Source organism: Urocitellus parryii, chromosome 6, assembly GCF_045843805.1.
Source record: "Urocitellus parryii isolate mUroPar1 chromosome 6, mUroPar1.hap1, whole genome shotgun sequence".
Taxonomy (NCBI): Eukaryota; Metazoa; Chordata; class Mammalia; order Rodentia; family Sciuridae; genus Urocitellus; species Urocitellus parryii.
Genome location: NC_135536.1, coordinates 117960037 through 117974731, shown reverse-complemented (window position 1 = coordinate 117974731; position 14695 = coordinate 117960037). Strand labels below are relative to the sequence as shown.

The 14695-nt window shown below is 46.4% G+C and overlaps 1 protein-coding gene across 1 annotated transcript; it reads right to left on the bottom strand.

The window, feature by feature from the left end:
• Nucleotides 1-840: 840 nt before the first annotated feature.
• On the bottom strand, nt 841-9492 carry Mpi (mannose phosphate isomerase). The gene is made up of 8 exons (XM_026387722.2): nt 9401-9492; nt 8810-8937; nt 6854-7054; nt 6020-6161; nt 5198-5380; nt 3345-3518; nt 1769-1977; nt 841-1523 (listed from the first exon to the last, which is right to left on the bottom strand). Exons 1-8 carry the CDS (start codon nt 9414-9416, stop codon nt 1305-1307), a joined length of 1272 nt encoding a protein of 423 aa, XP_026243507.1. The 5' UTR covers nt 9417-9492; the 3' UTR covers nt 841-1304.
• Nucleotides 9493-14695: the final 5203 nt, after the last annotated feature.

The following is a 14695-nucleotide window of genomic DNA, read 5'->3' as shown; positions in this document are numbered from 1 at the left end:
CTGTAATCTATAATGACAATATGTTTAGATAATAAGTTGACAATTTTTTCTCATAGTTTCAGCTTGGGTTAGTGGTATGGTATAGCTCCATGGTAGAACATACAGAAGGTCCTGGGTTTGCTCCTTAGCACCACCAGTTAAAAAAAAAAAAATGGTGGTTGGGGATGTAGCTCTGTGGTAGAATGCTTGCCTAGCCTGCATGAAGTCCTGGGTTCAATCCTCAGTGACAGAGCCAGTGCTGCAAAAAAATGAATAAATTCAGCTTTGCAGACCACATAGTCTGGTGCAACTACATGACTTCATCATTGCAGCCTGAAAACAGCTAAAATGTATGTAAATTAGTAGGTATAACCAGAACTGGTCTACCAGCCCTAGTTTGCAGACTCTTAAGGTAAATTGAAAAATAGGAGTGTTGCACTGGTTGAGGTGGCACAAATCTGTAATCCCAGTGGCTTGGGAGGCTGAGGCAGGAGGACTGCCCATTCAAAGCCAACTTCAGCAACTTAGTGAGACTCCTTCTCTAAATAAAATACTTAACAAAGGACTGGAGATGTGACTCAGTGGTTAAATGTTCCTGGGTTCAATCATTGGTACTAAAAAAAGGGAGTGTTGCACTAGTATATTCTTATACTCATCTTCTCTTTCTGGAGAGCTCAAAGAATGCCTGCAAACTGTGCATCCAAGGCTGAAAGTGGCTTCTTCTCTCCCACTACTTGCTATAAAAAGATTCTGGGATCCAGCCTGCCCACTTTATAAGTAGGAATAAAGCAAAAATTGGACAACATTCAGGGAGGGCTGTTTCAGCCAACTTCAGGGACAGAAATGCCAAAGGTGGAAATGTTCTTTACAGGGTCAAAACAAGTGATCTTTAATTGCTTTGACAGAGCAAGAGAGCCTACCCTTTCCCAATCCTCTACAGCTGAAGAAATAAGTAGGTAGCCCCAAGGCAAGAACCTTGTTCTTAAAATATACCTTACCAATTGCTCTGATGGATGCTGAGGTAATGATAGGTCACAGATTTCACTAGACGGCCTCATACCGTGGGCTGGAGTACAGCTGTTGCCTCCCGAACTGGCAAGAGCCTGGCTCAGGTGTGGTGAGGAGTGGTAACAGAATACAAGAGAAGGATCAGGCCTTAGCCCTCCAATGGGCCTCTCATCCCAAGAGAAGATGGTTTGGCCTGGGGCATGCTCGGAAGTCACAACCCACAGGTTTATTTCCCCAGCTCTTCTAGGGTGCACACAGAGTGGAAAACAAGGAAAGGACTTGGAGTGGCCTGGAGCTAGAGTGGCTGGCAGTTGTCTCTACAGCAGACAGCAGGCCCGAAACATAAGCAAGTCCTTAGGCACAGTAAGCTTCAGTGAGACACTCTCATTGGCCCCAATGAAGAGCACCCCACCCCGCTGCAGGGAGATTGCAGCCTGTGCTGTGGGAGTGCTGGCTGTCACCGTTCCTTCCACCATCAGGAGGATGCTGGCAGAGTCCAGTGCCAAGACCTTGTATTCAGTGACAGAGCCAGGGACCTGGGCAAGAAGAAGCAGGATAATATAGCTTAGACTGCACCAATCAGGTCCCAGACTCAGGACAACTTCAAGGGCAGTGAGGAACAGCCCTGCTGCCACCTCCCCTAATATTCAAGCTCTTTATCAGCATGGAGGATGGGCCCTGTAACTGTCACTAGTAGGTGTGCTTGACAGAAGGGAAACCCAGCCCCAGGTATACTCCATATTGTAGTCCTTGCCAGTTCACCATCCCCTCTCCCACTTACCTCCATTTTCATAATGGTGAAGTCTGGCACAGGGGGGTCATAGATGAAGAGGTATGGGTCTTCCTGACTCTGTGTTGGGAGGAAGAGCCTGTCCTTGCTGGGGGTAGGGGTATAGCTGAGCATCTCACATAGAGTTGGCACATCGATGAACTTGGGTGTCAAGCCAGCACGCACTGTGTTGTCCGAACATGCCATACACTCCACGCAGTCTGGGGGCAGACAATTGTCATGTGCTAAGCTGATGAATTATGCCTTGGAGAAGGCTCTCTAGGCTGGGCCTCCTAACCTGAAGTCTGTGAACCCCTTGTAGAGTTAGGTAAAAATGTGTAAATACAATACTGTTTTCTGGGAGAATGGAGTTAAGATACCAGACTCCAAAAATAGGTGACAGGTCAGGAGGAGTCATATTAACCCCTAGGGGAGCCCCAAACTCCTGACTAGTCGTACTTCTGTGACAGACTCCTAGGCAGGAGTGGATGCTGCCAACAGTCAAAAATCACCTGTGAGGGGCTGTAGCTATACCTCAGTGTTAGAGTGCTTGCCTCGCATGTGTGAGGCACTGGGTTCCATCCTCAGCACCACATAAAAGTAAATAAATACATTGTGTCCATCTACAACTAAAAATATATATTAAAAACCAAAATCACCTTCTGAGGGGATGCATATCTTTTTTCTTGGGGGCAGGGGGAGGGTGGGGGTAACCAGGGATTGAACTCAGGGGCACTTAACCACTGAGCCACATCCCCCACCCGTTTTTGTATTTTATTTAGAGACGGTCTCACTTAGGGCTTCGCTAAGTTGCTGAGGCTGGCTTTGAACTTCCTCCTGCCTTAGCCTCCTGAGCTGCTGGGATTACAGGCATACACCACTGCACCCAGCCCTGATACATATATATTTTTTTAAATATTTTTTTAGGTGTAGATGGACACAACACAATGCCTTTATTTTTATGTGGTATTGAGGATTGAACCCAGGTCCTGCCTGTGCTAGGCGCGCGCTCTACCGCTGAGCCACAATCCCAGCCCCCCTGATGCATATATTAATGTAAAAAAAAAAATCCAGGTGGCTAGGTGCAGTGGCGCATGCCTATAATCCCAGTAACTTGGGAGGCTCAGGCAGGAAAACTGCAGGTTCAAGGACAGCATGAGCCATTTAAGAAAACCCTGTCTCAAACAACAAAAAGGGCTGGGAATGTAGCTCAGTGGTAAAGCACTGAGATCAATCCCCAGTACAGTAAAAAATGGTAGACAGAATAGGCATGTAAAAGCTGGATGATGTGAGGGAGAGAAGAGCAGCCTTGTCCAATATAGCCTGGGTTCCAACTTCAGTTCCCACACTCACTCACAGGACTTAACATCAGTCTTATTACCTTCCAGGTTGGCAGAAGATCATAAACAGTGTCTACTGCTAAGCTGACATTCACCATACCTTACTGGCATTTTCCCTTTCTGCCCAGGAGCTCTCAGAAATTAGAGCTGGATGGACCTTAGAGAAAGTATCCATATTCATCCTCTTTTTGTCCAGATGGGAAAACAAGGTCTACCAGGGATGGCAATTCTGCTGAAAAGGGGCTCACCTCCCTTCACGTAGGCATGAGGCACATTGGCCTCCAGAAACATGGCCTCTCCAGGCTTCAGGGTAAGCAGGTTCAGGAAGTAGATGGCAAAACAGCCAATGTCACCTGGATACTGCTGGTGCAGCTGTAGCAGGAGGTCTCCACAGATGTCCTCCATGTTGTTTCCAGCAGACACTGAGGGTCACAGAGTAGACCAATGCTTCAGTCCCACTTAGTATATTCTAGCCTTACTCAGGGCAAGGAGTCTTGGGGAAGAGTTCTTGCCCCATGAATGCAGAAGCTGTGCTTGGGCCTGTCCTAGTCATCTCCTGTTCTTTGGGGTCCAGCCTTCCTGATACTCCTGCCCACACAGATGCTCTCTCTCACACTTCAACTGTCTGCCTGGCTTACATTGACCTCTAAAAGGGCTAAAGTGTGTTCCATTCAGGATAAGATCTCTCAGTCTCGACACTACTGGCATTTTGGATCCCTTGTTAAATATAGGGCTGTCCTGCTCATTGCTGGATGCATCCTTAGCCTCTACCTACAAGACACCACCATCACCCCCAATCCAGGTTCTAACAACCAGAAAAGTTTCCACACAATTGCCAAAGTTCCCCTGGTTGAGAACAGTGATCTTGGAGCTCATAATCTCGATTGGGAGATGGCTCAAAAGGGTTCCATGAAGGAGAACAAACTCTTAGGCTAGGACATTCTCTTTTTTAGTACTGAAAGCCCCATGTCTCAGAAAATCTCAGTCCCAGACAAACTGGGATGGTTGTCTACCCAAGAGAACACAAGGTAAAATGTGCCACGGGCCAAAATGTGTCCTGGAGACTGACCAGGGAAAATGAGCTCAGTCTGGCTACAGCAGTGAGAGCAGGATTCTTGGAAGGGGCAGGCAAAGAAGTGAGGAGGGTATTTATAAATAAAGACAAAGTGTGTAAAGTGCCACAGTGAAGAAATCAGCTTGTCTGGGTTGGAGGCAGTTCAGTCTTCATAGCCTGTTGAAGTTCAGAAACAGGTCACTGGTCTGGAGAGAGCCCAGTTTTAAAGTATGCATGTGATGCATAGACTCACAGGTGCTAAGGCTATACCCAGATGTATGAACAGGGAGCTTTGAGAGTTTAAGAGCAGGAGTAGTCTGTTGAGCTGTGAGAACAAGCAGAGAAAAAAACCAAAACCACGCCCCACAAAAAGAAAAACAAAAACTGTATGCTTCGGTGAAACAAACAATGTGTGGTTCAAAGGAAGCACAGCAGGGGAAATGTGCAGAAACAGAGCCAGAAGAGAGCTCTGGGGCCACTAGAGATGGGATGGGGGCTACCACATCAGCTTATAGCTGAGAGGTTGTCTGCTTTATATTTCTCGCTGCTTATATTGACTCTTCAGCCCAAAAGGTGATGACCATACCCATCAGCCATTTCCTGAACTCTCCTTAGCACAAAACAGGCATATAGGAGGTAGTTAAGAAAAAGCTAATGATTGCAAGCGCTAAACATCAGTCCTTTAGAGAAAGAGATGATCCTCTTGTCCCCTTCCTGCTTTCTAGCTCCAAACACAAGTCTATCCATGGGAAGCAGTTGCAGGATTGGGGAGAATCTGAATGCCTGGGTAGAAGGCATCAGAAAAGTTTTCAAGTCTGCCTACAATTATCTAAAGAAAACAACCAGTCAGAAAGCAGCACTCCACCTATGGCCTTGTTCCACAAAGACTGGGAAAGAAATGGTAGTGGCCAACAGGTCTTCTAAGTTGAGTTCTTCAGTATTCCTCTTGGGCAAAGGGGTTGAGAACCCTGCCCCCACAGCCTTGTGTCTATGTCAAGGAGCCCAGGCAAGGGCATTGCACCCATCCAGGTCTATAACTATGCCCACCTTGCTGGGAGACCCGCTTCACCAACAGGTTGAGCTGCTCTACCACCACCTTCTTCTCACTCTTCATCAGCTGAGAGAAGCAGTTCCGCAAAGCAGAGGCCACAGCCTGGGCGTCGCTGCTCGTGCTCTGCCTCAGCTGTGTTGATGCAGCATCCCCAATCAGGAACTGGAACTCGGGCACCTCTGAAGGAATGCCAGGACCAAGACCCGTGTCAGGATGGTAAGATGGAACCTACAGGGCTGAGGCTGTGACTTAGTGGTAGAGCACTTCCCTAGCATGTGTGAAGCATTGGGTTCCATTCTCAGCACCACATATAAATAAATGAATAAAATAAAGGTTCATCAACATCTTAAAAAATATATTTTTAAATTTATTTTTTAGTTGCAGATAGACATAATATCTTGATTTATTTTTATGTGGTGCTGAGGATTGAACCCAGTGCATCACGCGTGCGAGGCAAGCGCTCTACCACTGAGCTATAGCCCCAGCCCCCTAAAACCATATTAAAAAAAAAAAAAAAAGATGGAACACACAGAAGGACTAATAGGAGGCCTCCCTGTCCCATCCCTAACTAAGGAGCCAGGCACTAAGCAAAACCTGAAGTGCAAACCAATTACTTACCAACAGCCTTCTGCAACTACACTTGGGCCTGGTCTTATTAGTCTGACCCACTGGTTCCAAAAAGTGCTGCATGAGGCCAAGCAGCCCTTTAGTTCCTATGACATTGAGCCTCTGTTCTCTGTCACTGTTCCCCCTCTGGTCTGGGTTTCCCACACATCCCAGGCCCAATACTCAGGCCCTCAGCATTCTGTCCAACTTACTCTTCAGAAAGGTTAGAATCTCCTCAACTGGCCGGAAGCCACACAAGCCCTGGAAGGAAGTAAGAGCAATGGCCATCTCTGGCTTGTGGTTGGCATCAGGGTAGTGCTGTGGAGCCTGGAGGTGCAGCTTCTCTGCCAGTTCCTGGGGGTGGCCAGGGGAGGAGAATGGTCAGGGAGCAGCCATCACCTAGCAGGAACATTAGTCCCACCAGCCCCTGCTCTCTACCCTTCCCAGTTGCCAGATGGCAGTGGCTTCTTACCTCTGGCAATGAACCTGGTCAAGGCATGATGCAGAAACTTGGGGTTCAGCCAATCCAAGGCAGGGCGACAGACTAAATCTGGGGGAGAGCTGGGGCAGACTTTAAGAGCCCTCACCAGTGAATTAGGAAACCCAAACAAGCTCTGACCCTAATAGGCTGTGATTTGGGGTAAATCCCTCCCTTCTCTGGGTCTTACTTTGCCTATCTAAAACTGACAAATTTGGAGACAATTGCTTAGGCTGGGACTCAGAAGTTTGTACAGAAAACTCCATGATGGGGAAATGAGGCGACAGCTATGGTGTGTGCCCTACCCTGGAAGTTGAACTCTCCAGAAAGCCAGTTGGGAAGATGATGATAAGACCTGGGCATGAGCTTAGAGAAACTCCTCTGGCACAGGCTGGTCAGCTATCCACTTAAGATTTAGCTACTGGGTGTAGCATCAGCATCTGGCCTCGGAGAGCTAATCTGGGAGTGGACACACTGGATTTAGCTCTGGGCTGAAGCCTGGTGTGGGTGAGGTAACAGTAGCAGAAAAAGCCCTTCCCTACCCTGCTACACCTACTCTGTCTGGTACCTTGTTAGGGTGTGCTTGGATAGAGAGGGCTGTTTCCACAGAAAGCACTTTGAAGAGGAAGGGCAGCTTGCCATCAAAAGTCTCCTTGACCTTTGAGCCTAGGCAGTCCTGGTTCTCAGCAATCCACTGGCCCAAGGTCTTTTGCGAGATGTGATTGTCAAGGATCTTGGCATCCCCCCGGGGGTGTGTTCCCATCCACAGCTGAAAAGATAGGAAACTTGAAAGAAGAGGAAGCAGAACCTTGCACCACCCGCTGGCCTGCCACAAGTTATGCTGTGCTCCCCAAAGAGTGGCTTCCTTCTGGGACAGGTTCCAAGGTCAGGTACAAATGCTCATACCATCACAGTCACAAAGGGAGAGAGCAGACCCCAGAACAACCAGGAATCAGGAGACTCGGGCCTTAGTCTAGTCTGTCTCTAACCATCTATGTGGCCTTCTGCTATAAATTTCTATTTCCTTCCTCTAGTGTCAGTGTTCTTATCTGTCCAGAGGAGAATGACAACTGCACTGTCAAGGACACTGAAAAACCATGATTCTCAAATGGCTCTGTGAGGGGTTAATATTCATTTATTCCAGTCTCACTCAGAAGCAGGGACTAAAGCCTTCCTTGGTTTTGTCTTTTTCTCTATTAAATAGGCAGAGAATAACAGATTAATAAAAATGCAAAAAAAAAAGGCCAAAGTAAAAAAATATATATATTAGCCAGCCATGGTGGTATACAATCATAATCCCAGCAACTTGGGAGGCTGAGGCAGGAGCATCACAAGTTTGAGGCCAGCCTCAGCAACTGAGTGAGACCCTGTCTCAAAACAATAAAAGGGCTGGGGGTGTAGCTCAGTGGTAAAGTTTTGGTACTTGGCTTCAATCCCCAATACCAGAAAATAAATAAATAACTTGTTGTTTATGAGGGCTAAATAAAAATTCAGCAAGCGCTGCTAATTGTGGTGGTGCAAACCCATAGTAATCTTTGTGACTCCAGAGCTGAGGCAGGAGGATCACAAGTTCAAGACCAGCCTAGGCAACTTAGTGAGACCCTGTCTCAAAATAAAAATAAAAAAGGCTGAGGTTGGGGCTGGGGTTGTGGCTCAGTAGTTAAAGTACTTGCCTAGCAAGTGTGAGGCACTGGGTTCAATCCTCAGCCCCACATAAAAATAAATAAATAAAATAAAGATATTGTGTCCATCTACAACTAAAAAAAATATTTTAAAAGGGGGGGTGCTGAGGATATAGCTCCACGGTAAAGCACCCCTGGATTCAATTCCCAGTACCAAAAGAAAAAAAGTTTTCAGTAAGTACTAAATTGTTGGAGAAAGGAACGTACAAGAATTCCTAGACTTTTTGTTATGGTTGGATGTGAGGTGTCACCTGAAAGCTCACGGTATGAGACAATGCAAGAAGGTTCAGAGGAGAAGTAATTAGGTTTTAAGAGTTTTAACCCAATCAGTGAAATAATCCTGATAGGGATTAACAGAGTGGTAATTGCAGGGGTAGGGTGTGGCTAGAGGAGGTGGGAATTGGGACAAGGCTTTGGGGTATATATTTGTATCTGGCAAGGAGATATGGACCCCCCTCTCTCTCTGTTGTCTGATCACCAATGTGAGCTGCTTCCTTCCACCATATTCTTCTGCCATGAAGTCCTGCCTCATCTTGAGCCCCAAGGAATTGAGTCTGCTGTCTATGGATTGAAACCTCTGAAACTGTGAATCCCCAAATAAACCTTTCCTCCTCTGCAGTTGTTCTGGTTGGGTCAGTTAGTCACAGCAGCGAAAAAGCTGACTAAAACAATTTTATAATAACATTTCTTTTGGTGCCAACATCTGGTCCACTGACCTACACTGATCTGAAGAACCAAGAGGGCCTCCTCATTCTTGCTACCTCACTCCTCCTGGCAGATCCACATGACTTGCTTCAGGCCCTTTAGTGTCACTTGAGGGTAAGGTACAGCCTGTGTCTCACCTCTGCATATGGTTTGTCTTCTGTGATTTGGGCCAGTGGGTCACTGCTGGCCAGCAGTCGTGCCACTTCACTGCTGGAGCCCATCTTCCCCCAGGCATAATGCTGCACCACACAGGAAAGTGGGAACACTGGAGGCACAGACAAGAGGGTCAGTGTCCACTCCACTCCTCAGACCTGGCTGTACTGTCCCGGAAACCAGGCATGAGCCGGGAGACTATAACAAAGGATGGAGTCAAACAAGGGCCTTCTGGTTGTTGGGACAGACTACACTCTTCTGCAAGCCTCGATGTTCCCTTCTGTAAGATGGATATTGCTGCTGTGGGACTGAGACGTACGTCCAGGTGACCTTAAGGGAGCAGGAAGTACCTAGCTCACAGCATATGGTCTCAAGTGCCCCAAGCTCCGCTGGAGAGTGGGAGGGCCTCCTCTCCTGAGGATTGCAAACCCCACCCAGATGCTACCTCCCCTGCCTAGCGCCCACCCATCTTTTCCCGGAGCCCGAGAGGTGGGTTCGACCTGGCGGGTCATGCAGGGATAAGTCCCCAAGGCGCCACTAACACCACGGTCATTGACACCAAGCCTAACGCTCACCTCGCTGACCTGCCATCTCCGCCGTCCGGGACCGGTTCTCCAGCACGTTAGCCCTTCCCGGCAGCCCTCACGGCCGGCACGCAGAGTTCCATGGGAAGTGTAGTTCCCGGCACTGCTCCTGGCACCGTCGGCGCAGAGGCCCTTTACCACCTCAGGGCTTCAGGAGCTCGCTAGTCCCCAGGCTTCCGCGGGCAGTCTAGGGTCTCGGCATTCTTTCCTTGGCCCGCCAGCATTTATTGAGAATTTGCTAAAAATACCACAGAATGTTTTGAGGACTGTCAGAGTACTAGACGACACTACTCTTTGTCGAGCTTCCATTCTGAGAAGGGAGGACCCACAAGCGAGTATAATACGGAAATCATATAGTAGGTTGAGAGACTGTCCAGGTCACAGAAAGAGAGCGGATGGGAGCAGAAAGTACTGTGGAATTTAGAAGTCCGGGTGCGGTGGGGCACGCCTGTAATCCCAGCAGCTTGGGAGGCTGAGGCAGGAGGATTGCAACTTCAAAACCAGCCTTAGCAACTTAGTGAGGCCTTGAGACCCTGTCTCAAAATAAAAAATAAGCTGGACTGGAGATGTTGCTCAGTGGTAAAGCACTTCTGGGTTCACTCCCTGAGAATCCAAATAAATTAAGAAATAGGCCAGTAAGCCTCATCGGGAAGGTGACATTTGAGCTCAGACTTGAAGGTGAGAAGACAAAAGGGTTGGAGGCAGAGAAAACGCTAGAACAAAAGCACCTAGAGTGGGAACCTGGGAATGTGCCTGTCCTGATCAGGAGTAAAGAGCAAAGGGGTGCAGAGTGAGCTGAACGGGGGAAGTGAGGAGGTTGGGAAGGCCATGGGCAGAGCTTCACAGGCTGTGGTGAGGACTTCAGGTTTTACACAGTTTCTCAGGGATGAGAGGGTAATTGCTGTGATATAAGTAGGGACTAACTAATAATGGTGAAGGCAAATGCTACATGCACACCCTTAACCTCTCTGAGCTTTGGATAAATCACACTGGTGTGTTGGAAGGTCTGATGAGGTGATGTAGTCAGGGCTTTGTGCTTCCCTGGCCTTTTCTGTTCTCAGTGCCCCTTTTCCAGGCTGCTACTCACGAGCTGCTCACACAGAAGTCGGGAGTCACCAAGAGATCTGTATGGGGGAGGTTGGGGCTGAGCCTTGGTTGAAGTATGATTTTGCTATATCCTGTGGAGAAAGACTCTGCCATCCTAACCTCCTTAGTCAGCAGCCTAGAAGGAGGACAGTCAGGCGCACAGCAGTCAAAGCTCTAGGAAACCAGAGGGAGAGGTTAGAGTCCTGACTCTACCCACCTCCTCCAAAATCACTGATTCCTACTGTGTCCAAGAGAAAGAGGGAATGCAATTTTCTCTGATGTTCAACTCATGAGTGGACATCACCCTCCCCTGGAGGCCTCTGGCTCAAATAATACAGTCTGCATTTCAAAGAAACTCTTTCTCATATGCTAAGGAATAACACCATGGAAAGCATAAGAATCATGGTTTTGTTTTTGTTTTGTGGTCCTGGATATCAAACACACAGTAGGTAAGCATTTACCACTAAGCTACATCCCCAGCCCAAGCACAAGAATCATGGAAATATGGGGGCTGGGGATGTGGCTCAAGCGGTAGCGCGCTTGCCTGGCATGCGTGCGACCCGGGTTCAATCCTCAGCACCACATACAAACAAAGATGTTGTGTCCGCCGAGAACTAAAAAATAAATATTAAAAATTCTCTCTCTCTCTCTCTCTCTCTCTCTCTCTCTCTCTCTCTCTCTCCTCTCTTACTCTCTCTTTAAAAAAAAATAAAGTTAAAAAAAAAAAAAAGAATCATGGAAATAGCTCACACAGCGCAATACCTCCTACTTTGGAATACTCCTCCTTCACTTTATCTCCATCCTCTCAGCAATACCAACTTTCTGGGATAAGAGTGAGGGATTTGTTTAAGCAGAGGGATTTTTTGTTTGTTGGTTGGTTTTGTCTTGCTACCCACGCTTTTTTAAAAAGAGTTCTTTTAATATAGAAACAATATCTTTATTTATTTACTTATTTTTGTGGTGCTAAGGATAGAACCTCACATGTGCAAGGCAAGCACTCTGCCACTGAGCTATAACCCCAGCCCTTTTTAAATATTTTTTAAATTTAGAGACAGGGTCTGACTAAGTTGCTTAGGGCCTTGCTAAATTGATGAGGCTGGTTTTGAATTCATGATCCACCTTCCTGAGCCTTCTGAGCTGCTGGGATACAGGCATACGCCCCCATGCCTGGCAGCACAGAGATTCTCGAAACATTCCCATTACCACCACAGAAGAAACCAGTTAAGAGCTGAGCTGGGCAGATGCCATGTACCTATAATCTAGTGACTTGGGAGGAGGCAGGAGTTTCAGGGCAGCCTGGAAAATTTAGCAAGACCCTGTCTCAAAATAAAAAGGGCTGGGTTGTGGCTCAGTGATAGAATTGCCCTGGGTCCAATCCCCAGTACCACCAATAAAGAAAAAGAAAAAGAAAGAAAGAAACCAGAGGAGCCCTTTTCAGAAATGCAAAACCTCTTGGGGCCAGGGTTGTGGCTCAGTAGTAGAGTGCTTAGTCAGCATGTGTGAAACACTGGGTTTGATTCTCAGCATCACCTAAAAAATAAATAAATAAAGGCATTATGTCTGTCTATGATTAAAAACATTTTTTAAAAAGAAAAAACCAGAGTTTTGCACAGGAAAGGAAGAACTTAGATTATTGGTCAGACAAAACCTCTACCTTATATCCTTCAACAAACATGGAAAGATTTGTCTGTAAGGGAAACTAGGGTGTCTCTAGAACTTAATACCTTCCACTCTTTCCTCTTGCAGGTCTAGCTCTTCTAGAACTGACCACATTCCATTATCTAGGGATGATCTGCTTTCCTCTTTGCTCCTGAATAAGCCTCTGATAGGGACTGGTTGACAGGGGAACCAACCAAGTGATTAGATGATTAGAAATTTCATCCCTAATCTCACAGCCTCCAGGGAGCTAATATGGGCTGAAGAGTGAGTTGATCACCAATGGTCAATGATGTAATAATCAATAATGCCTGGTAATGAAGCCGGCATAAAAACAAAAACAAAAACCACAAACAAACAAAAACACCCTGCCAGATTTGGGGAGCTTCCAGATAGCTTGAACACATATAGGTTCCTAGAGGAAGGCGCTCTGCAGAGGGCATAAAAGCTCAGTGGACCTTCCCATATGTCATGCATTATTCATATCTTCCATCTAGCTGTTAGTCTGTTTCTTTTGTAATATTCTTTTTTTAATATTTATTTTTTAAAAAATATTTATTTCTTTTAGTTGTACACAATGCCTTTATTTTTATTTATTTATTTTTATGTGGTGCTCAGAATCAAACCCAGGGCCTTGCACGCACCAGGCGAGAGCTCTACCACTGAGCCACAACACCAGCCCCCCAAAAAATATTTATTTCTTTTTTTAGTTGTAGGTGGACACAACACCTTTATTTTATTTTTAAAATAAAGGTGCTGAAGATTGAACCCAGTGCCTTACACATGCTAGGAGAGCACTCTACCTCTGAGCCATAACCCCAGCCCTCTTTTGTAATATTCTTTATAATAAACTGATAAAGTGCTGGGTAGTGGTACCCACCTGTACTGCCAGCAGCTTGGGAGGCTGAGGCAGGAGGATTATGAGTTCAAAGCCAGCCTCAGCAACTTAGCAAGCCCTAAGCAACTCAGCAAGACTGTGTCTCTAAATAAAACAATAAAAAGGGCTGGGGATGTGGTTCAGTGGTTAAACATCCCTGGGTTTAATCCGTGATATCAAAAAACAACACAAAGAACTGATAAATGTTTCATTGAGTTCTGGGAACCACTCTAGCAAATCTGTTGAACTTAAGGAGGAGGTCATGGGAACCCTGATTTATAGCCAGACAGAAGCACAGGTAAAACAACCTGGGATATGTGAAGTGTGAGGAGCAGTTTTGTAAACTCACCTGTGGGACTGACTTGGGAACTATCTATCTCCAGGAGGATAGTGTTGGAATTGAGTTGAATTATAGAACACTCAGTTGGTGTCCACTGGAGAAGTGCTTCGTGTTTAGAGAAACAACTGCTGCATCTGATGTCAGAAGTGCTGTGTTGAATGCTGGGACATAGCTCAGTGGGGATATAGCTCAGTGGTGGAGCACCTAGCATGCACAAGGCCCTGGATTAAAAAAAAAAAGTATTGAGTGACTCCAAGAGTAGAGGGAGGAAAAAAAAAGAGTTTTCCCATCAATTCTCAAGACAATCCTAAGAGATACACACTGTCCCTAGCACCAATTTAATGGTTTGTGTGTGGGTGGTGCTGGGGACCTAATCAAGGCTCAGGGCCCTGTGCATGCTAGGCAAGCTCTCTACCATTGAGTTATATTCCCAGCCCACCAGTCCCATTTTAGAGCTGAGAAAAATTGGTCTCAATAAGGTGAAGTAACTCTTCCAAGGCACAGAGTTCCATGTTGCTATCTCCTTCCTTACTGAATAAATGAGACATGGTGCATGTCTGTAATCCAGCTACCTGGGAGGCTGAGGCAGGAGCATCACAAGTTTGAGGCCAACCTAGGCAACTGAGCAAGATCCCATCTCAAAAATAAAAGGGGGCAGGGCTGGGGTTGTGGCTCAGTGATAAAGCGCTTGCCTCTCACAGTTGAGGCACTGGGTTCCATCCTCAGCACCACATAAAAATCAATAAAATAAAGGTATGTGTCCATCTACAACTAAAAAAAATTAAAAAGTAAAAAATAAAAGGGGCAGATGGTGTAGCTCAATGATAGAGTACTTGCCCAGCGTGTGCAAACTCCTAGGCACAATCCCCAGTACAAAAAAAAAAAAAAAAAAAAGTGAAAAAATGAATAGTCTCTGGTTTCTCACAGGAAAGTGGACAGAGCCTAGGACAGATGGGTGGGAAGCCTCCACATTGGTTATAATCAATTTCATTCCTTCCTTACCAGCTCAGCACTGTACTAGGTTGCAGCAGTCCAGGAGGAGGTTAGGAAAGCCTTAGGCTATATAGATTGTTCTTGTCTCAGGCCACAGATAGCAAATTTCTCTGCCTTTGGAGGGGTGCCATAGAGACTGAAAGGTAGGCACTTTCAAAGGGGACACACATCCCATCCTCCCACTTGAGGATATTTCCCAGAGAAAAGTTCAATTGAACCTTTACAGATAGTTGGGGCTTAAAGGAGAGGAAGTTGGTGAAAGAAAAATTAAATATTCACCAAATGCCTATCATGTGTTTGATACTATATTAGTGCCAAAAATACAACAGTTAGC